Here is a 22,083-nt window from a genome sequence, read left to right as displayed (position 1 = left end):
AACATCTGTCCCTTTTTAAAAAAGGGAGAAAATCTAATTCTCAAATTTGAGACCCATTCCTTTCTCCTGGAATGTCCTTTGATATTTTATTAGTTCTATTTTTGACAGGTTTCCAGGCTGGGTTTCTATTTGCCTGAGGAGCAAGTGGGTACTACTCCATTCTGTTTCACCTTATGACAGCTAAGAACAATGAGGGACCTCTTCAGAGCTTTCCTTGATCTTAGCCCAGGCACCGCCTGTGGGTCCAATTGCACAGTCTCAGTAGAGAGCAGAAGCCTGTACAGTAGTACCACCACCAGACTCGGAGGAGATCCAGTTCTATTCCTAAGTGTCTACCAGAGGGCATGTCCACAGTTCTTTGTAAGAACTCCTATTTTCTTGAGTGCTTACTGTATGCTAGGCACCATCTTAGTAATCTTACATGTTTTACTTAAATCTCCACAACTACCCTCTAATGTAATAATGGTCCTTATTTTATTTTATTTTTAAAGATTTTCTTAGAGAGAGAGAGGGAGAAAGCACAAGTAGGTGGAAAGGCAGAGAGAGAAGCAGACTCCCTGCTGAGCGGGGACCCGAAGTGGGGCTTGATCCCGGGACACCAGGATCATGACCTGAGCCAAAGGCAGATGCCAACTGACTGAGCCACCCAGGCACCCCAGTGGTCCTTATTTTAGAGAAGAAAAAACCAAGGCTTATGAAATTTAGATGATTCTTTCAAGGGCATGCAACTAATGAGTGGGTGACTCTGATTTTTAGCATATCTAATAATGTAACACAGCTATTAGATTCACTGGATATGTGAACATGGGTAAATCAGAAGATAAGGCCCTTCCTCTATGACAGTGCCTCTCAAACCTGGCTACATGTCAGAACCACCTGAGGAGCCTATGTACATTTGAAACCCAGGTCTCCACTGAGACCAATTAAGTCAGCATCTCTTTTTTTTTAAGAAATCTAATTTTATTATGTTATGTTAATCACCATACATTACATCATTAGTTTTTGATGTAGTGTCCCATGATTCATTGTTTGCATATAACACCCAGTGCTCCATTTAATACATGCCCTCTTTAATACCCATCACGAGGCTAACTCATCCCCCTCTATAGAAACTCAGGAATCAAAATACTTTAAAGCTTCCTGGGGATTCCAATGTATAGTCAAGGTTAAGAACTGCTGTCCCATGAATGTAATTTTATTGTTAGAAATTAAGACTCTCTTAAGAAGCAGCTAAACTTGCTGGATAATTATTGCAAAATGAAGAAAAGTTTATAACTCTGCTAAATCCCAAATCACCACGCTTGGGCAGACATTCTCCATTGCTGAAGTGGACAACACTAAGGAACTTTACCCAACAGGTCAACTTATTCAGCTTCGTGGCAAGGCAGGGATACATTCTGTATTAACTTGCACTGGCTGAACCATTAGCATGCAGTTTTACCCCAAATCAGGAGTCAAGAAGGCTCTTTTCCGTGATCAAGGTCACTAGCAGTAACAACTACCCTCAGAAGTTTCAATCCAAAATTGTCTCTTTATGCTTTATGTGCCAAGAATTCTGGGACCTTAACCAAACACTTGTTCCTAGTGTTTGAGCACATTCAAAGCCTTTTTAAGGAGAAAATTTGGCCCAACTCACAAGCACCTTCACTGCCATGCTTGTGTGGGAAAGGGATGCCCTTCAACTGAACAAGCAGACAAATTAGGATTTTCAGTGTTTACAGCAGAACGTCAGCGGTGCTGCCGGAACCAGAACCCAAAGTTTATGGACCATCTTCTAGTTAAGAACACTGAGTATATGAGCACTAGTCGGGCCATCAAACTCTGAAATAACTATAAATCAACATTTTCAAATGGGAACCTGAAAACCCATAGATGAGAGTGAAATTATAAGGTGCATAATAACTCTCCATGCCTCAAAGTTGCCCAAGAGCATCTCAAACTGAACACGTGTAGGAAATGCCTGAGGGTCAGGTTTAAATGGTCTGATTCAACAGGGACTGAGTTGGGGCCTCACATTCTGCATTTCAAACAAGACTCTCGGTGATGCCAATTATGCAGGTGCATGGACCTCACTTTTGATGAGAAGGCCTTAGTAACATTCTTGTATATTTGTGGCTGACTAGTAAGGCTTGCCTGTCACAAAACAGACAAAACCATGATGCTGAGGATAGAGGAACATATTCCATAGATTGAGAAGACCGTAAATGACTCAACCCTTGGAAAGAAAGACACAAAGAGGAGGGGGAAAAGATAAAGTTGGCACATGAAAGGGGGGGGGGAACCTAGATTTTCCTTCTTTCTAGGATGGCTGGGATGTATGAGTAAGTTTTGTAAGTATTCCAGGGAGTCAAGAACACAGTGAGGTGCACAAAAGCAAGAGCGCAGTTTCCCAAGGGTTCCAGAAAGATGGAGAATGATATCAGAACAGACATGCCAGATCCAGGAGCAGTGCATCAAAAGGCCCACCTTTTCAGCCAGGAGGAATCAGGCCCCAAAGTGTAATGTGGGAAGCATGTGTAAGGAGCCCAGCTTCATACGCATTGACACATTCTCCCAGCTACACTTCTTTTCCTGTGCAATGTTTCTCCCCAGCATAGAGCCCACTGCCTGGCATAAAATCAATGTTCAATAAAGATTCATGGAATAAAGGAGGACTAGAAAAGGGATTTAGGTTATTGTGCTTGTCCCACATGTCCTATATTTCCAGGGGCATCGGGAAAAAAGCTGGACCAGTGGTTGTTAACCTCGGCTGCAAGGTGGAATCACCTGGGGAGCTTTAAACACTACTGAACCCTGGATTCTACACCTATAGATTATGATTAAATGATCCCAGGGGCGGGGGCGGGAAAATGTGTGGACAGGGCATTGGAAGGGTTCAAAGCCTCCCAAGTATTTCTAGTGTGCAGCCAAGGCTGAGGACCACCAAGGTCTACCAAGCTAACTACTGAGGGGAACCAGTGAAAGTGATAACTCTGCTACAGTGTTACATATAGAATAAGGGAAAAAGACTTTACATTGAAAGTAGAGGGTTTGGGGGCTCATATAAGAGAACCCTCTTTAGGATACTGAGATTTTCTGATTCACCATAAATGCTCTGAATGACTGGTATGGCTTATTTGTATAAACAAAATTGGCATTGAGAGCAAAACTTCCCACTTTTTCTTCAAATAATTTGGCCTCATCAGTCATAACCCAAATGAAGGTGGAGGAATGGATCAGACAACCTGAACCTTCTTGTGACTAAAAGTGTGGTCCCTGGACCAGCAGCATCAGCAACCTGGACGCTTGTCTGAAATGCAGCACCTCAGAACTATCCCAGACCTACTGAGTCAGAATTGGCATTTTTAACAAGATCTCCAGGAGATTCGTGTGCATATTCAAATCTGAGAGCTACTGTTCCGTAGAAGTCTATCCTTATCCATAGATTCTGTGACTGCTTGTGGGTAGAGTCCTAGTCATCAGAATGAAAAGAAGTCCAGTTACACTGCAAGAGACATGGGTGAGAAATAGCTGTGGTTTCCCTCCAAGAAGGAAGCAATGAGACATGACACTTAAATGGACCCAGGACTCCAAGAACATTTGATTAACTCTCACTCCACTGGCCCATATAAATAATAAGGTTTCAACGAAGCTTACTTAGAGCCTTACATTGTTCTATAAACCAGCCCTAAACATTTTCTCTGACTCCCATATTAAACTGACAGGTTTGAATTTTGAGCTGTAATTTACCTACATCTTAAAAGTCAGAAACTTTGCGTTGATCTGATTCTAATGAAATATATTTCTGAATAGCACAATTTACTGATTCATTCTCTTTAAATGTACTTTAAAATTTTGCTCTATTATAGTTTAACTGACATACAAATATAGATATAATATTTTAATAAATATAAAATATATATATATATTTTTCCCCATTGTATCATTGAAGGTTGAGCTCCAATGGGTACTTTTTGTTTAATTTATTGGAGCTAGACTGAAGCAAATTGAATTTGACCTGGGATTGAGAACTTTGGTTCTAATTCTTATTCTACCACTGACCTTCTGTGTGACCTTGGAGAAGTCACTGAGCAATTCTGGACTCAGTGTTCTCATTGAAAAATGGGTAGGAGATGGATTTGATGGTGGTTTAAAATTTCTCCCAGGTGTAAAAAGTCTACAAAATCTAGCAACCATGGGCTGATGTTGAAAATGTTTGGTTTAATTTCTTGGAGAGTTAAAAGTTAAAATTGATGCTTTATCATTTTTTTCCTTTTTTCCCTTTATGAAAAAGTGGATAGTTTTGTCCTTGACAAATTATGGAAAAATAATTGCCTCTCCCAAACATCAGGATTAGAAGGATAATAAACCTATTATATCTCTATATGAAGCTGTTAGGGGAGGGTCAGTGGAAGGCCTCCCCACAAACTCATGCCCTCTGAGGTGGAAAAGAAACCTGTTTCAACATAGAAACTGAGTATTAGAAGGGCTAATGATGGTCATTTGATCAACTGGATATCTAGGGAAAGAAAACTCAATCGCTTTTAAGTTAATTCTGTTCTGTCTTAGGCAGGTTTGACTATTAGGCATCAATGAATTCCTTTAAGACTTTCTTTGATGATTTCCTCCCATTAGTCCTAGGGCTACTTCTGGAAGCCATTCAAAATTAACTACACGCCTCCTCCCCACAACAGCAATGTTTATTTATTTATTTATTTATTTGAATCTTCCCTTCTCCTGCAAACAGGCATAGTACTTGCAGGCACTTCTTCATAACCCTGCTGTGAGGCCCCTCACCATGCTGGTGGCACTTCTCAAACACATTCCGGTTTGTCCATATACATCATGCACTGTGGTGCCCAGGAATAAATTCAGCTCTCAAAGAGGTCTGATCAGGGCAGGACATAATGCGGATACCAGCTGGCCTTACTAGACACTGTGAGTCTATTAATACATCTTACGATCGCAATCAGCAGTACGGTTAAATAAAATAATGTATCAAAAGAAATCTCTGCAGCCCCTAAAAGCCTTACTTCTGGAAAGTTCTGAACAACAAAGGAACACCTCTTGATATACTGTGTGCTAGCTAGTCTCCGAAGATGGCTGTCCACACTCTCCCTGTGCCCTGTGTGAGCTGCTCTCCCATGAGATGTGCAGTCCATTCCCTGGCCCCATTGTGTCTGGGCCAGGCCAATGGAATGTGAAGACAGTTCTGTTTTGGGACCTCGGAGTCCAGGTGTTAAAAAGGCCTGCTTTTATGCTCTTGGAGTCTGGGGCCACATGTAAGAAGTCCAGGCCAGCCAGCTAGAAAGAGATGCCACATGGAGAGGCCCTGGGAGATGACAAAGCACTTGGAGAGCGCAATCTGATGGAGGAATGCTGAGGTAACAGCATGGCAGTGAGTAAGCCTGTTGGATCCTGTGAGGCATCCCACCCAAAGCCCCAAACACTGTGGAGCAGGGACCAGCCATCCCAGCTGTGCCCCGTCCAGATTCCCGAGTCACAGAATCGTGGGAAAAAACAAAATGGCTGTTTTAATGCATGAGGTTGAAGTTGTTTTGATGCAGCAGTAGATAACTGAATTGAATAGATAATTGTTAGGGTGAGGAGAACAGCATACGAAATAGCCTCGCATGTCTATTTTACACACACACACACACACACACACACACACACACACACACACACGTAGTGGTTATCACTGGGAGATGGGATCATGGGTAGCTTTTCATCCATTTTTCATTTTTATACTTGATTTTGTGACAAAAATATCCTTAATATCACAGTATGTTTTTTACAAACACTTTACTGACTCACATTAAACTTACCATATATATATATATGCATCAACTGTGTGTGTGTGTGTGTGTGTACATATAAAATAAATACCTACATCTATGAGGGCAGTTTTAACATGGCTTCTCCCCCACCCCCCCCGCCACCCCCAGCAGAAAGCCACCAAAGAAGGTACAGGGTTTTTGTTATATAAACAGAATACACCAAGAGCCTCTTACTCTGAAATTCTTGGCCCGTCCTACCTGGTAACCCCACTGGGGAAAGTTCCCAATTCTTAGGCTGTACACTTCCGCTATTCCACTACCGCAAAGCTCCTGTTTATGTAGTTATGAAGAGCAGTTGCTATGGCAATGCAATCTGACTGAATACCAGCATGTGTCTAAAATTGGTAGAAGTGCCTTTTCCAGGGTTTCCTCTGAGGATTAATCATTTTCCAAGAACTGTAGCTTTTTTTCCTCTCCTGTTACAACAACAGTGCCAGGGCACTTGTCCAGTCGTGGGACATGGATGAGATGAGGCGGGGTCAGAGAAGGACAAAGCTGATGGTTGAAAAAGAGACCCAAGCCTCAAAGGAACCCCTTCCTACTAAATAGTCTGGTTTCTTTTTGACGCCTGCCTCCCCTACTGCTTTGCCACACGTGGACCCCTCTGTCCCTCTGCTCCCTCCACCCACTACTCTTTTTGCCCGGGCATCTTTCAGGTTCTTCTGTCTTCTTCTGACTCCTTTCCCTTCTCTGACCCCTGGTTGTAGGCAGACTCTTGGTCCTGTTTCCCACCTTCTCATCTCTTTCCTCATGTGCTTGTTATCTGAAGTGCTTTCATTCCTGTTGGTGTCCCCTCCTTGCTGCCTCCCCACAATGATTCCCATGTCAGAGCTGGAGCCTAGCTCTCCTGCCCACTCTCTTCCCACCACCACCCCTCTCAGGCCCATAGGATACCTCACTTGGAAAGCAGTGTCCTCCACAATGGGCTCTTATTTATCATTCCAGTTCTTGCCCCCAATCCTTTCCTACCACCACCACCACTTGCCCTAGGCTCCAAGTCTGTGACCTGCTTGCCATTCTCCGAAGCTACCATGATGACCTCTCTTCCCTGCTCCCCAAGCCACTTCCTCTGCCTGCAATGCTCTCCCCTCCTCCCTCCTGCAGTGTTTCTGGCATCTGGAAGCCACACCTGCCTCAGGAAGCCTCCCACCAGGCTAGGCTAGTTCTCCTCCTCTGTGTTCCCCACTCCTTAGCACCTGTCATACTGAACATCATTGTTTGAGTCCCAACTATCTTTCCCTACTAGTCTGGGAGCTCTTTGAGGGCAGGGATTGTGTCTCCCTCATTGCTGGTTCCCTGCAACCTGGCGCATATGAATGAAGAAGTGGATGTGTCATCACCATCCCAAAATCAACATTCCCAAACCGTCCCCACCACCCTTGAATACTAATGTTGGCATCTGCCAACGATTCACAGTCTTCAAGGTTATCTTTGCTGGCTTCCTTTCATTCCACAAATGTTGGTGATACTTCTACCACAGATTTCCACATATCAGCATTTGTTCACTGCCACAGTCCCTCCTAGCCCCAATACTCAGCTCAGACTAGATTTCAGACCCTGCTCTACCTCCCTGATCTGGCAGCTTCTATATTCAGGCCACCCTGCACACAGCCACCAGATTCATGGCTCTGAACTTTGCCACCTCGGTCCCAACCCACACTTCGACCCAAGGCCTCCTACTATCCCCATCCCTCCTCTGTTCTCCTTCCCACCCTCCCCTCCTTAGAGCCCAGAGGTTCTCTTTACCACCCATACATATCCCTCTCTGTGCTTCTCTCCCTTTGTTTCTGGTGTTTCTCCCCCTCCCCCACTATCTACTTACTATTCACATTCTAAACTTCTGTCCTCCACAGAGTCCACCCAGCTAAATCCTCTGTTGTGGGATAAATTGTATCCCCTCCCCCCAAATTCATATGTTGAAGTTTTGACCCCCCACTGCAGCGCCTCAGAATATGACCTTATTTGGAAATAGGGTCATTACAGATGTAGCTAGTTAAGATGAAATCATACTGGAATAGGGTGGGTCTAATCCAATATGACTGTGTCCATATAAAAAGGGAAATCTGGATATGGAGATACACACACACACACACACACACACGGAGAATGTCACGGAGAGACAGGGAGAAGAAAGCCATCTACAAGCCAAGGAAAGAAGCCTAGAACACATTCTTCCCTTACAGTCCTCAGGAGGAACCAACCCTGCTGAGACCTTGATTTTGCACTTCTAGCCTCCAGAACTGTTAGATACTTTCTGTTGTTCTAAGTCACCCAGAGTGTGGGTACTTTGTCACAGGAGCCTAGCAAACTAATACACTCCCCCATACCAAATTCCTCTAGTTTTAAATTCCCTTATCATTTACGTACTCGGTTTAGACAGCTCTGCCAGAGGTATTTGCCTGCTGCCTTAAACCTGCCCTTTGCTTGTGTTAGGAACACATTTCTGATTCCTTAACAAGATTCCAATTCCTCAAGAGCTAAGCCTTTTCTTTGTGCTTCTTTTTCATCCCTGACTAGGGCCAGTCTTTGGCTGACTACAGAGCATGCTGAATGAAATGTAATTTATCCTGGAAGGTGATGCCTTGCTCCTTGTCAATATATTACAGAGTCTCTCTAAGCTCATCAAGGTCAGACAGGAGGCCATGGGCTCCAGGGAGCCAAGAGGGAGACTGGCCAGAAGTCCCATGGGGGCTCCTGTTGACCATGGGGAGCACAGAGTCATGGGTGTCAGGCCTGGGAGGAATCACAGGAAGAGGTCGTCTCATCCAACTCTCATCGTGCAGAAGAGGACACAGGCTGTGGGGGTTTGGGGCTGTCACATCACAGAGAGCAAGACCCACAGGGGGCACTGAAGCCCAATATTTAGACTCCCAGATCAGGACAGTGGACAAGGGCTGCCTGTCCCGTAGGAGCAGGGCAGGCTGCCAAAAGGGCATACAAGGGCTCCCTGGGCAAACTTTGGAGGGCAGGTCAACTTGCCATTGGCCTAGTGATTTACAAAAGCACCAGAAAAATCAACAGTAAGGGAGAGGTGATTAGACCAAAGGGGCAAGGCAAGTCAGTGCAGCTGAGAAGTCTGCAAAGCAAAGGGCTCTAAAATGTTGGTGCCACTGTGCAAACACCATGGTCACCACATGTGCAGAGGGCAGTGGTCAGGTGGCGTTCCAGTCTTGGCAAATTCCTGTCATGTCAGGATTAGGAGTAGCCTGCAGAGGGCACAGCTGGGTGCCCACATGTGAGCATCAGCCTTGCCACCAAAGTGTCCTGATGCATTGCAATTATTCCTGGGTATAACTACTGGGAAACCAAGAGCCCCCATTGAAGAGCCAGGCTTATTCAGAACAAAGTCAAGAAAGAGACACACATCAGCATTCTGTTCTTACTGAAAAAAGGCACTGGGTCCAAACACAAGAGTATTTTAAAGCCAGTGACTGAGTAACCTTATAACTACGCAGCCTTCAGCTTTCAAAAATTATGCTATACACAGGAGAAAATACAGTATTATGTTAGGCAGAAAATGTAGGCTAAAAAAAAAAAAAGGTACTGTATACTCGGGAACTCAACCATGTAAGGCAATATGCACAGGAGGGGAGTGTTCCAAAATGTTCATGAGTTTGGCTGTGATTTTTAACCTACTCTTTATTTTCTCCCCTGTATATTCCAAATTTCTATGGTGAGCATGTATCCTTTATAGGTGTAAAGATAATTGTTTTTATGTTTAAAGACACTGGTTCTGTGTTTATAAGGAAATATAATCTGTCAGGCCCAACCTCATTCTCTGTGGCTTTGCAACAATTACACTATTCTGCTCTCCAGAAATGTTCTCCCCTACCAAGAGGAAATCCTGCCCCAGGTGGGTCAATCCATTTACTCACATTCTGAATACTTCTGGAGTTGGTCAAATTCTTCTGGAGTGAGGGAGACCCACCGTTCTTCACTCATCTTTAAGCTGGGTGTGAGTGCTTGAGGCCAGGGATGGAGTTTTATTCACCAGGGTGAAGATGAGGCCCAGCCCAGGGTCTGGCTCATTGCAGGTAGGTGATGGACCGGCCCTTTGGGAGACTCTGAGGATCCCCGTGTCTATGGCAGTGGTAGGCACCTTTCAGCAGATGTGAGAAGGCCTGTGCTATTGCTCCAATAGCATGCTTCTATCCGTAGTCAAGGTCGTCAGAAATCCTGGCTCCTCCTGGGCAGAAGTAGAAAAGACGCTGTGAATGGGAGTGTTAGAATTCGTAAGTCACCCTTTCTTATAAAAGAAATCCCCAACTGTTCTCTGGGGAAAGGTCTATGGGAGGCAGTGGTTCTCAGGGTCGGGGGGGGGGGCTCTCCCCAGGGAAGTCTGAAGAGGGCATATAGACCAGACCAGCACAACTCCAGGTGGGTGGTCCGTCTGAATAGGTATTCATACTCCTCCACTCAGGAGATTTTACATGTCTCACAGGAGAGGTGTAGTAGGACCACCTGAGGGCATCCTCAAGGCATGAAAATGCCTCAGGCTGTCAGATGCCTCACGAGTTAAGTAGGGACAGTACTTATCTGCTATGATTTGAAAGGTAAGCCAGTCTCTCCTCCATGGATTTCTAAATTCCACCATTACTCTGGACATTCAAATACCTGCAAGGCTGGCTAACATCCCAGTGACTGAAGTGGTTTCATACAAAGGTGATTAGAGGAAAGACCTGCCCACCCCAGTGCAGGGGAACTTGTGGGAGGGAAAGGGGATGGATTCAGACAGAAGCTTAGCATCTTTCCCTTTGAGCCCCTCCTAGCACAGTGAGCTCTGGCAGTCAGTCATACCATCAGCCATGAAGTCCATTTAGCGGGTTATGAAATTGACATGGTGGGCCAAGGCCAGCATTTGAAAACACAAAACAGAATAGGATAGAGTGGAATGGCATGAAATGGAGTTGAAAATAAGAGCGCATCTTTCAGTTATACATACATGTTTACTGACCATAATGTAAAAATGTATTTCTTATTCTGGGTTGAGGTTTAAAAAAGTCTTGGAAAGCTACCAACCTAATCGGGGGAGAAATACAGACTGATGTTGCCAAAGCAGCTCAGTTTTCATAAAACAGGATCCATGTTGGAGGGTCAGACATCAAGTTAAATCTGGGAGCCTGGAGCATATGAGGGACGGTGGAGGGGTTGGATGAGACCACCCGGTGAGGAGGCAGGTTTGTGCAGCTATCTGGAGGAGCTCACGGACTTGGCTGGTGTGGACCTGGAGGGCTGGCCAGGAGCTAAGGGAAGACGCTGGAAGGAGACTCTGGCTCTGGAAGGAGGACCTTCCACCAATCAGAGCTCTCCACCAGTGGGTGGGAATGCATGGCAAGGGAGTGAGATGCCTGCATCCCCAGGATCATCCAAGTTGTAGTTTCTCTTCTTAAAAATGTCCAACTCTCTCCTTAATCCACTGCCCTCCTGGATTCTGCTCCTTGGTACCTGCTCTCGCCAAGGTCCCCGGGGACACAATTGTCAAATCCAGTAGGCGTTTTTCAGGCCTTCCTTACTTCCTTTGCTTCTCTTTGCAGCCTCTGCCATGGCAGGAAACAGCCCCCTGGAAACAATCTTATCTTTCGGAGTGTTCTCCCTCAGTCTCCTTCCACTTCTTTGGCCATCGTTAAATACGGGCATTTCCCAAATCCCAACCTCAGCCCTCTTCTGGCTCTATACCCCTTCCCTGAGGGGCCCACTGCCACAGCTTCAGTGACCCCAGGCATGCTGCCCCAACCCTTCACTCTGTCCTCAATCCAGATCCGAATATCCAACTGTCCACTGTGACTCCTCTGTGTATCCCAGACCATCCCAGATCAGCCTGTTCCCATGTCCCCAACCTGCCCCTCCTCTACATTCTGGTCACGCCTGGAGAGGAGCAAGGACACAGGCCAGAAGTCCAAGGCTCAGCCTCAGCTCTTTCCCCTTCCTCTCCTGCCAAACCCAGGCACCGCTTTCCAGAGTGACCGTCTGTTGTGGGTCCCCTCCTCTCTGTCATGCCAGCTTCATCAGCTCAGACCCTCATTATCTCGCTCCCAGTCTCTACCAACAGCCTTCCGATGGGCTCTCTGCCTTGGCTTTTACTCTCCTGCCCTGGGTCTGCTCTAAATGGCCAACCAGTTCACATCTCTCCCAGTAATAAAATTCTTCGGCGGTTTTCTATTGCCTATAGATTAAAACATAATTATCTTTTTATGATACACAAAGCTCTTTATGGTCTGTCCTCTGATGATCAATTCAGTCCAAAAGTGAGGGGTGACCTTTAGAAACATTTTCCATCAAACCAGGGAATTCAATGTTACCACTGGTGTTACTAAGGCTGTGGCTGTCATTTAGAGGACACTTACTTTACCCTATATGCTTTACAGAGTTTAGCCCACTTGTCCTCCTAACGACCGCGTACATTCAGCATTGCTTTTGTTATTTTTAGATGAGGAAGATGAGGCAAGGTGTTCAGTAAATATGATGCAGAAAAAGAAGGAACCTCCAAGCTTTTGTTTAAGAATGCCTCTCTGGCTGTATCATTCTGCACACTCCCAGAAATACAGAGCTAGATCTGAGGTGACCGAGAGATGCACTGCCTGAGAGAATATCATGGAACTCCAAGTCAGAAGACAGGGGCTTTGAATCCTGCTCTATCTCCTATTTGCTATTTGACGTTAGACAGATTTTGTGTTTCTTGACCTTTGGTTTTCCCCTCAAAAATGGGAATACTAATACAAATCTCACTGAGCTAGTGCTAGGAGTGAGTTAATATATGCAAAAACCAAACAAACAGAGAATCCCAAAACCTCACCTAACAACATAATGGCTAACACGCAGTGGGCACTCAATAAGCATTTACCATTATCATCCTAATTGCAAATACAACACTTAGCAATATGACTTAAGCAATCAGCGGACAGCTGTCGGGTGCAAAGTCTTTGTGTTATGCCATAGATTTCTGAACTTGATCTTCTCCTGCTCCAGGTTGTTTGAATTTTGTAATTACTCATCAAATTGTTATCCACGAGTTTTAGCATCCAACTGATGATTCTTGCCTGGATTAATTATTTTATTATTTTATTTATTTTTTAGAGAGAGGGAGAGTGTGCGAGTGGGGGATGATGGGGAGGGAGAGACAGAATCTTAAGGAGGCTCCACACCCAGTGTAGAGTCCAGGCTCGATCCCACGACCCTGAGATCATGACCTGCGCCAAAATCCAAAGTTGGATGCTTAATCGAACGAGTCACCTAGGTGCCCCTGGATTAATTATTATTATGATAGAGAACTTCTAATTCTATCACTCCACTCCCTCTATATTTATTAGTTTGGATTCTACTGTAAGGAAGAGCTTTCTCTTTATTTCTTTGTATCAGTTTCCTTATGTATATTTTTATACTATAAATGCTATAAATACATAAAATATAAATAAATATAATATATATCTATATAAGTATGAACGTATGTTATGTTTACATATTATATATATATTTATTTATATTAATGGATTCTTATTTTATTCAGAGGGATATAATCCATCACTATCATTATTTGTTTTGATTCAAATTGTCCCAGATTTGGCCAGCGGAGGCTCATTCAAGTTGATTTCTTGTTTTTCAGACATCTTCCCATCATTCTTTGAGTACACCTTTATTTTCTAGTACTACAAAATGTCTCAGTCTCACCCTGTACTTCCTCAGTTGTCCTGAAATCAGTCATTTCTCCAAAGCACAGATTCATTTTAGTGGAGAATAGTATTTGAAACCAAGCTTTGGGCACTAGGTATGCACATCGCTACTGGGTGTCATAGCTTCTAGACTTTATCAGGGCCAGGGCCAGGAAACCCATGCAGGTATACACACACATCTCATCTCTGGCTGGCTGACTGTCTATCCATCCATCCATTCATGTTAAAAACCCCAAGTTCATACTCAGACCTCCAACTATAGCCCAGTATTACAATGTTGACTGTAGACTTCCCCTCATTCCATATTTTTAAGCTCCCTTCTCTAATAAACTTCATTTCCATTATCTACAATATATTTATTTGCCCAATCCTTAAATACACAGAAAGGAGTTTCAAAATTGCTAGCTACAACTCTGTGAAAAACAAAAAAGAGTTCCAGATTTGTTGACAGTTCTTTTGTCTTCGCCAACCGAGCACGTCCTCAAAGTCCTATTTTCAAAAGTTACTTAGATTAGTTCTTTCACACTCCTATTCATTTCTGTTTGTATTTCACTCTAGGGTCTCTCCCTCGAGGCCTGGCTGCCCCCATTCCTTTTACTCTGTGCTCATCCCTCTCCTTTTCCATCTCATTCCCACTTACCCCTTCTAGTTTCCAGTTTATCCTTCCTGCTTATTTTTGCACCAGTGAGCAGATTACTGGATATATTTTTATTTCCCCTTCTTTATTACACCAAACAGTCTTTTGCATATTGTTTTTTTCACTTAACAATATATCCATTTGAATCATTCCATATCTGTTCATAGAGATTTTCTTCAGTTAGAACCAAATTAGACCCCAACACTTACTTGCTTGGAAACCTTCGGGGCTTCTCTTGGACTCTTTTGGGCAGGCTTTTTAGCCAGACCAGAAAATCCTTTACCTGTGGTTCAACTCATCTCCCCATCTTCAGTCCAATTATCTCTTGCCCCACACGCTCCACGTTCCAGCCAAATCATCTTACTGTCTCTCCCTAGCACGCACCAAGCCAAGCACCCAGCACGTGACAGCACCTCATAAACATCAGTTAGTGGACTGACAAACACACCATGCCTTTAATTGACCTGGAATGTCCCTCACTCTTTCCTTCCCATAACAAACCACTACTCATATCTGGTTCTAGATTAAAAGGTCACTTCTCTTCTCTAGTTTTTTTTTAATTCTTTGAGCAAACTAAGCTGTTCTCCCAGCTGTTCCCATAGAACACACAGGTCCTCTATGCTTCTCTACTGTGGTGGCTGACAGTCCTGTGTAGGAGACAGACACCCCAACTGATAATTAACACAGGATGGGAAGTGTGGTGGTACAGGGAACAAGGAGGCCACCTTGTAGTGGGCACAGGGGCATGGAAAGACTCCTGAAGGAGCTGAGGAGGAGTAACAAGGTAAAGAGGTATACTTTGCAATAATACAACAAATACTCATTATCATCATTGTTGCATGATAGCTCAGTGCTTGGCTTCAGGGTGGAAGAAGTTGCCCTGTTTATCTCCATTGGGAGAAGTCAGGGGCCTGAAACACAGCCTGACTGTCCAGATGGTCACTGCTGACCACATTCCCACATGATGGCCCCTCTGGTTTTCTGCCTTTGACAGAGACGGCAGCCACCACACAAGAGGCTTGCTCTTGACATCACTCAGCACATCCCTTTCAGCAGCCTGCCCGACACGCCCCTCTTGGCGGCTCTTTAGAGTATGCACAATCTTCTGATTACCTCCCTGAATATCTTTCCTGACAGGAGAAAATGTAATAGGGTTTTCTAAATAACACTCAGATTGGGTATTGTCAGGCTTGGATGGGAGAAGAGTGTTTTATGTCCCAACGGCTATGCCACTCTGAGTACTTGCTTCAGGTCCCCGGGCCCCAGTGACCTTGCCTGTCAAATGACAGGGTGGGAATAATGGTTGCTAACACATTTTCTAGCTCTGCAATTTCATATCCCAGATCAAATTCTATTTGTTCTATACAGATGTCAGCATGGAAATTACAAGTCAGAAGGAAGACGGCATATTCAATGGGTATTGACTTGAGTCCCAGGTCTCTATTCATCCGAATGAATCAGCCATAGCCAATTACCCAGAACAAACACCTCTTCATCTCCTCCTTGCTCTCATAAAAACATTAATTCATGAATATGGCATCAGATTGGGGGAGCTTATTTATATGTACCCGATGATTTATAACAAACCCATAATGAGTACTTTTTTCTAAGGGAAGAATGACTAACAGCTAGAAAGATAAGAACCCCTCTCTCTTCCCAAACTTGTGAGGAGTCCCATCTTGATAACTGTCCTGTCTCTGGGCTTATGTGCCTGCTGGTCCTTCTTAAACTCTGTAACTCCTATGTTGCCTTTGGAGTTCAGTTCCAGTGTCACCTACTCCTAGAAACTTCCTTTAATAGCCTGGCCTGGGCTAGGCTTGTCTTCTCTGCTCCTCAATAGCTCCTGGGGCTTTTCTCCATTATGGCACTTGCCACCTCTTCCCTGGGAGACTCTGAGCTCCTTCAGGGTGGAAACCGTGTCCTCCCTCTCACTTTGCAGCTCTAGTGACTACAAGATTTCTGAGGGCTCATTTCTTGGTCAGTGGAAAAGTAGTTCTCAACCTTTTTTGATGGAGACCATTTGCATGGAGCAAAAGATCTTACCGTACCTGTTTGAGCTTCCCAGCGGGAAAAGAATTTTAATATTAGAATCCTAATTTTAATACTAAATAATGCACAGATTTTAATATGAAAAGAATGACCTGCAAATCTGTAACTATAAGCTACCTCTATAAACTTATAACAGTCACTTCATTCGGCTTAACCTGACAGTATGTTCCAAGTTACCTAAGTTGTTGGAATTCATTAATGAATTGTCAGTATGATAGTAGTTTATCGCACTGGGGGTCCCTCCCAAACCATGCCTCCTGACACTCGTGTCCGTTTTGGTCCCTTCCTCTTGAGTCTGGATTGAGCTTGGGACTTGCTTTAGAAGTGACACTGTGCCAGAGTTAGGCCCGGCAGCTTCCGCTTTTGTGTTCTTGGGGACACTGAACTGGCATGTCAGGAGCTCTGCCACCTTGCTGGAGAGATCCCAAGGGCACCACACGGACAGAGGGAGGCTTAACATCCCCTGGAGGAGAAGTGAGTGACCCAGCTGATGGTGAAAACTGAAGACCCCACTGCGTGATCCTACATAAGCCACCCCAGCCCGCAAGCAGTCACTTAGGCTGTTCTGGCTGTGGTGCTGGACACAGAAGACAAGAAGCTATTTTGGGTTTGGCCACCTCGGTAGACATGATGTGGAGCAGAGATAAGCTGTCCCTGCTGAGCCCTGTCTGAATTCCTCATGCACAGAATTTTCCAGGATAATAAAATGATGGTTGAGCCACTCAATTTGGGGGCAGTTATGCAGTCATAGATCACCAAAACAACTACATAAGCACTTCTGGGTTCAGAGTACATATGCACCTGTTTAGCAAGAGAATATGCATGATTCATGCTCGAACTACAACTTGTTCACGTCTTAAAATCTAGTAATTGGAAAATTATAGGCCTAAAGTATTTTTAGGCAGATATGTGTCACTACATGCTGTTAGGTTAACCAAATATCCTCCACAAGCTAATACGATAATGATGAAGGTAAATGAACTCCGATTTCTAATTAAAAGGCAAGAATAGCAGTTGCTGAACACCACAACCAACTCAAAGCAAGTCTGACGCAGCAAGACAACATGACTTTTCCCGCAGGTCTCAGCATTCCAACCATCTAGCTGAGTGAGGAGGCAGCAGTGGCTGAGTATTTAGAAGCAGCCGGACTCCACAGATAACTGAATTAGAGCCCCCTGGGGAACTTAGTAATGAGCTAATTTGAGTTTATGAATAACAAATATGAGTAATCCCTAATAACTCATTTAATAAATTACCAGTGTGTAGTCCTTTTTGACAAACATAAAAATAAAAGTCTTGGGATGGCGTGCTACCCATAGCAAGACAGAGAGGACTTGCAGTTAAGGACTGCATCTCATTAGCAGCCTCAGACTGAACCTAAGAATCCCTGCTCTGGGGGTGGTGTGAAAATGTCAGGCTGAACGAAGCTGCCCAGGTGCAGGGGTCTGGTACCCAGGAGAGGCATGCAGTCTCCGGGGAGAAGCGGAGACCTGCTACTTGAGGTGGGCTGCCTTTGGCACAAGCAGGCAGTGTCAGGTGGGGGAGCATTTACAGCCCAGGGGCATCCCAGCTGGAGTGTGGGTCACTCATTCATTTAATTATTCACCTGTTCAACATACCACTCTCACAATAAGCCATAGCAGCAACCTCCATTTCTAGACCACCACACATCTGGTGCTTTGCATGCTTTATCTGCAATAGTCACTAAACCCTGTGAGGAAGGTTTTATAGTGGCAAAAACAGTCCCAGGGTGATTCTCCCAAGTTCACCCATCAGTAGGTGACAGAACTGGTATTGAACCCAAGTCTGTTTGGTCCCAAAGCCCATGATCTTCCATTTCATTATAATACAATATAATGAATAAGTGCCAGGCCCTGTGTTACATGCTGATGCCATCAATAAGCCAACTAGGGAAGACCTAAACCCTCGTCCTTGAACTGGAAGGTAGACTGGAAGCCAGAGGGAAAACCTTGGCATGCTCCAGGAAAGCCAATAGTATTTAAGGAAAATAACCACCTTATATTAAACAGGAACACACAATGGAACAGAAGAATGTTAAATATGCAGGAAGTTGGAGGTAAAACCTGAGACTTCAAAAAAAAAAAAAACGTGCTCTTGCACTTAGGTCATCTCTGTTCTCTCCACATGGGAGAATGTAGTCTTGGCTTTGCCACTAGGGGCGCTACAGTGGAAATGCTAAGGAAACGGGTTGCAAAGAGCAACACCATGGCCTGATTTAGCTCCAGAGCTTGGAGGCGGGCAGGGGGCATGTGCTGGACCATGAGGGGAAGCCTCCTTCAAGAAATTACTGTTTGGGGAAAAAGACTCCTATCCAGTGTCAGGGAGCCTTCTTCCCAAAGCATTAAGCACAAGTCTGGTGTTGAAATTAGACCAGAATTTAAATCTTGGCTCTACCACTTAAAACTATGTGACATTAAACAAGTGGTTCTTCATCTCTAAATGAAAATAATAATAATAATAATAATAGTAACACATGTTTCACAGGGGTTGGTATGAGAACGATTTGTATAAAGTTTATGAGAGTCTTAGCAAGTAAAATTTCCTAACAGTGGTTCTTAAAGCACGGTCCTCACACCAGCAGTTCCTGGCATTGCCGGGAAGATGGAAGAAAAGCAAATTCTTGGAACATACCACAGACCTCCAGAAATTTAGGGTGGCCCCGCAATCTGTGTTTTACAGAGCCCTGGAGATTCTGACGCATGCTAGTGTTTTGTAACCTCTGCTTTACCTTAACGTAATGGACAGGACTAAGAAGAGAAGCTTGGAATACCTGGAGATATTCCTTCTCCCTAAGACGGCCTGGAAGCAGACAGATTCCAGATCTCTCAGTTCCACTTTCCCAAGGCAGGAAAATATTCTAGGGAAGCCAGAGCCCCATGACTGCCAGATGCCTGTTATCTTGCCTAATTACTAAAATTCTCATGTTATGATTTATAGTCCCTTCAGAATTTTCCCTTCTTTACAATCTGGATCTATGTTTCATATTCCTTCTGTGACATTTTGTGCCAAACGTATCATCTGGAGAGGGCACAGACAGATAACAGGAATTTCCTACCATAAAGTGAAGGGCAAAACCCAACAAACACAAAAGCCTGGAAGGGTGAGAAAGTGGCAGGTCCATTTGCACCACAGCTCATTCGGGTGTCAGAAATGGAACTTCCAGGGAAGGGACATGGCCAGGCACAAGTATGGGGCCTGGCAGGTCTAGAAAGAGAGAGCACTGTAAAACACAGCAGTGTGGGGCGTGCTTGTGATGGTGTGTGTCGTAACAATAACCACAACCAAACCACACCAAAGACACAACATTCACGTGTGGAAGAGTGTGTGAAACCATGTTTAGGTTGGAGAGGCCCCACAGACCAGGAGGAACCTCTGGTGAGCTGGCCCGTGAACAATTTCTACTTCATTCTCCTCTCCTTCCTCTGCTGCCCTCTGCCTCCCATTCTCTAATTCTCCTTTCTGTTTCTTTCCTCCCACTCTTTCTGCTTCCCATAACAACCTCAACAGCAGCTACCATTTATGGAGAATCTACTGCCTTTCTACATGAGGAGACTCCTCAGAAACATCTTTCAAAGTAAGAATTATTATGCCACCATACCTAGCATCAGACTCCTTGCAGGCAGCTGAGCCATCATTCACTCGCAAGTCACCCTGAACACCTAGGAAGATCATGAATACCATTTCTAGATTGTAAACTGCCTGAGGATCAATTTTCTGGCTCATCTGAGGAGCCTAGAACTTAGTTTATAAAAAGCTCTGAGCTGTCAGGGGCCTCTTCCTCCACCAACTTCAGAGAATAACAATGTCCTTATGGGCAATCATGCAATAATAATTAAGCACCATGGACAACAGCACCCAGGGATGCTTACACCTCATTCTGACTCCAGACAACACGTCTCTGGATGGCCCTCTTCAACCCAGAGGTGTCTAAGCCCCAGTCTGAAAAATACTTCATTAATAATAACTGACTTTTACAACATGCCAAACTGTCCTAATTAATTCACGTGAATTATCTGGCTGACTACTCACAACCACCCTATGAGGTATATACAAATATTTTGCCCATTTTAAAGATGAGGAAACTGAAGCACAAAGGTTTAAGTAGCTTGTCCTAGGTCATGTAGCTATTAACTGATGGGTGCAGGATTCCAGTCCAGGTAATTTGTCTCTGGAGGTTGTTCTGCACCATTATGCCATGTGACACAAAGATAACAAGGGCACTGAAATCACACAGCAGGACTTGGTGTAAGGTAGTCATCAAGAAAAAATACAAATATATTTATAATGATTTTAAAATAGTCTTATTTGAGAGCACCTGGGTGGCTCAGTCGGTTAAGTGTCCGACTCTTGATTTCAGCTCAGGGCATGATCTCAGGGTCGTGAGATTGAGTCCTGCATTGGGCTCAGTGCTGGACGTGGAGCCTGCTTAAGATTCTCTCTTTCCTTCTACCTCTGCCCCTCCTCTCTCTCTCTCCCTCTTGCTCTCTAAAATAAAACAAAATAAAATAAAATGTCTTATTTGGAAAAATCTAAAACATTTCATAGGGGGCTCATGAATTCCAGCTTCAGAAACACCACAGTTTGGTGGTGTTTTGGAAACTGGAAAGAAAGACACAGTCATTTCCCAAGCAGATCAGAGAAGGTGGAGTGACATGGCCTGGAGCCCTCAGGTCTAATGCTGGTTCTGACATTTTGTAGCTGGGTGACTTTGGACAAGTCACTTCTACTCTTTAGACTTCGGGTTCCTCATGTGATAACTGCAGAAAGTGGAGTAGTAACATTTAAGTTTCTTTCTAACAGTAACTCCATTTTCCCTCCAGAAATGTTAGACATTAACTCTTTGCTTTTGACACATAGCATCTGTGCCATCATTTTAGGCTGGGAAATGTCATTTGTTTTTATATTCATTTAAATCATACTTCACTGGATAGCCACAATAGTAAGATACTACTGCCACATTATCAAATTGTTAACAATTAAAAAATAGGTAATATCCTCACTGGTAAGAAAGCAAGAAAATGGAAACTCTCCAACACTGCTGGTATGGAACTATATTAGCCAAAATAGCATGCTATATCAAAAACCTCAGAAAGTACATTTCCATGTAGTTTTACTTCTGTAAATTAACTACAGACAACAATAACAGCACTACACCTGCAATTACTCTTACTACCTCTACAAGATTTCAACTCCAAGGATATTTGTGGTGGCACTGTTCATAAGAGCAGAAATTCCAAACAATTTAAATATCTCACAGTATGGGACTGCTAAATATATTTTTGGTTATATGCATCTAAGTAATACCCTGAAGTCAGGGAAACTCAGTAAAAAAAAAAAAAATTCCATGGAGAAATGTCTCATATAGATTAAACATCAACAGCCAGAAGTCAGTTAAACTATTAAAACTATATTTGTAGTAGATGCTGAACTGTGCCAACCTTTTGGAAAGAAGGATTTATTCCCCTAGCTGCTTGGGAGTACTGCTGGCGGACGGCTCTTAGCTGTCAACCCTTTTTAGGAATTGCCTTAGCTGGAAAGAGCTGCCTTGCCCAAGGTCACGGCCCCTCCCTGGGCAACCCACACACAATTCCTGAATGATACAAGGTGGAGGGGGAGCTGCTTATAATGGCCCAGTCCTCTCAGCCAACTGAAAATAACTCAGCAGGGCCATCCCAGTCCAACTTCTTACTTTGCCAAATCCTGCTCTGTCCCTTCCCTTCCACAAGTGGTGATCCCAAGAACACTCCCTTGAAAACTAATAACCCTCCTGCACTGCCAACTCCGTCTCAGAATCTGCTCCCCAGGGAATCAGAGCTGCAACAATATGGAAATTAAGGGAAAAACCCCCGCATATTCATAAGTAACTTCTTGTTTAAAAAGAAAATGAAAA

General features: G+C 44.1%; 1 protein-coding gene across 8 annotated transcripts in view; it reads right to left on the bottom strand.

Moving 5' to 3' along the window:
• Window positions 1-22,083, bottom strand: part of DGKG (diacylglycerol kinase gamma) — a 210,083-nt gene that overhangs the window by 167,200 nt on the left and 20,800 nt on the right. For all 8 annotated transcript variants that reach the window (XR_012379230.1, XR_012379242.1, XR_012379229.1 and 5 more), the window contains exon 2: window positions 9,695-10,005. Coding sequence is in view for 1 of the 8 variants with exons in the window: in XM_073896004.1 (XP_073752105.1) it covers window positions 9,695-9,761 (67 nt within the window). In the remaining 7 variants the exon portion in view is untranslated. The remainder of the gene's footprint in view (window positions 1-9,694; window positions 10,006-22,083) is intronic.

Source organism: Callorhinus ursinus, unplaced genomic scaffold (genome assembly GCF_003265705.2).
Source record: "Callorhinus ursinus isolate GAN/ISIS: 27379988/994484 unplaced genomic scaffold, GSC_fseal_2.0 scaffold1, whole genome shotgun sequence".
NCBI classification, from domain to species: domain Eukaryota; kingdom Metazoa; phylum Chordata; class Mammalia; order Carnivora; family Otariidae; genus Callorhinus; species Callorhinus ursinus.
The sequence above is the reverse complement of the archived record's forward strand: the minus strand, read 5'-3'. Positions and strand labels throughout refer to the sequence as shown.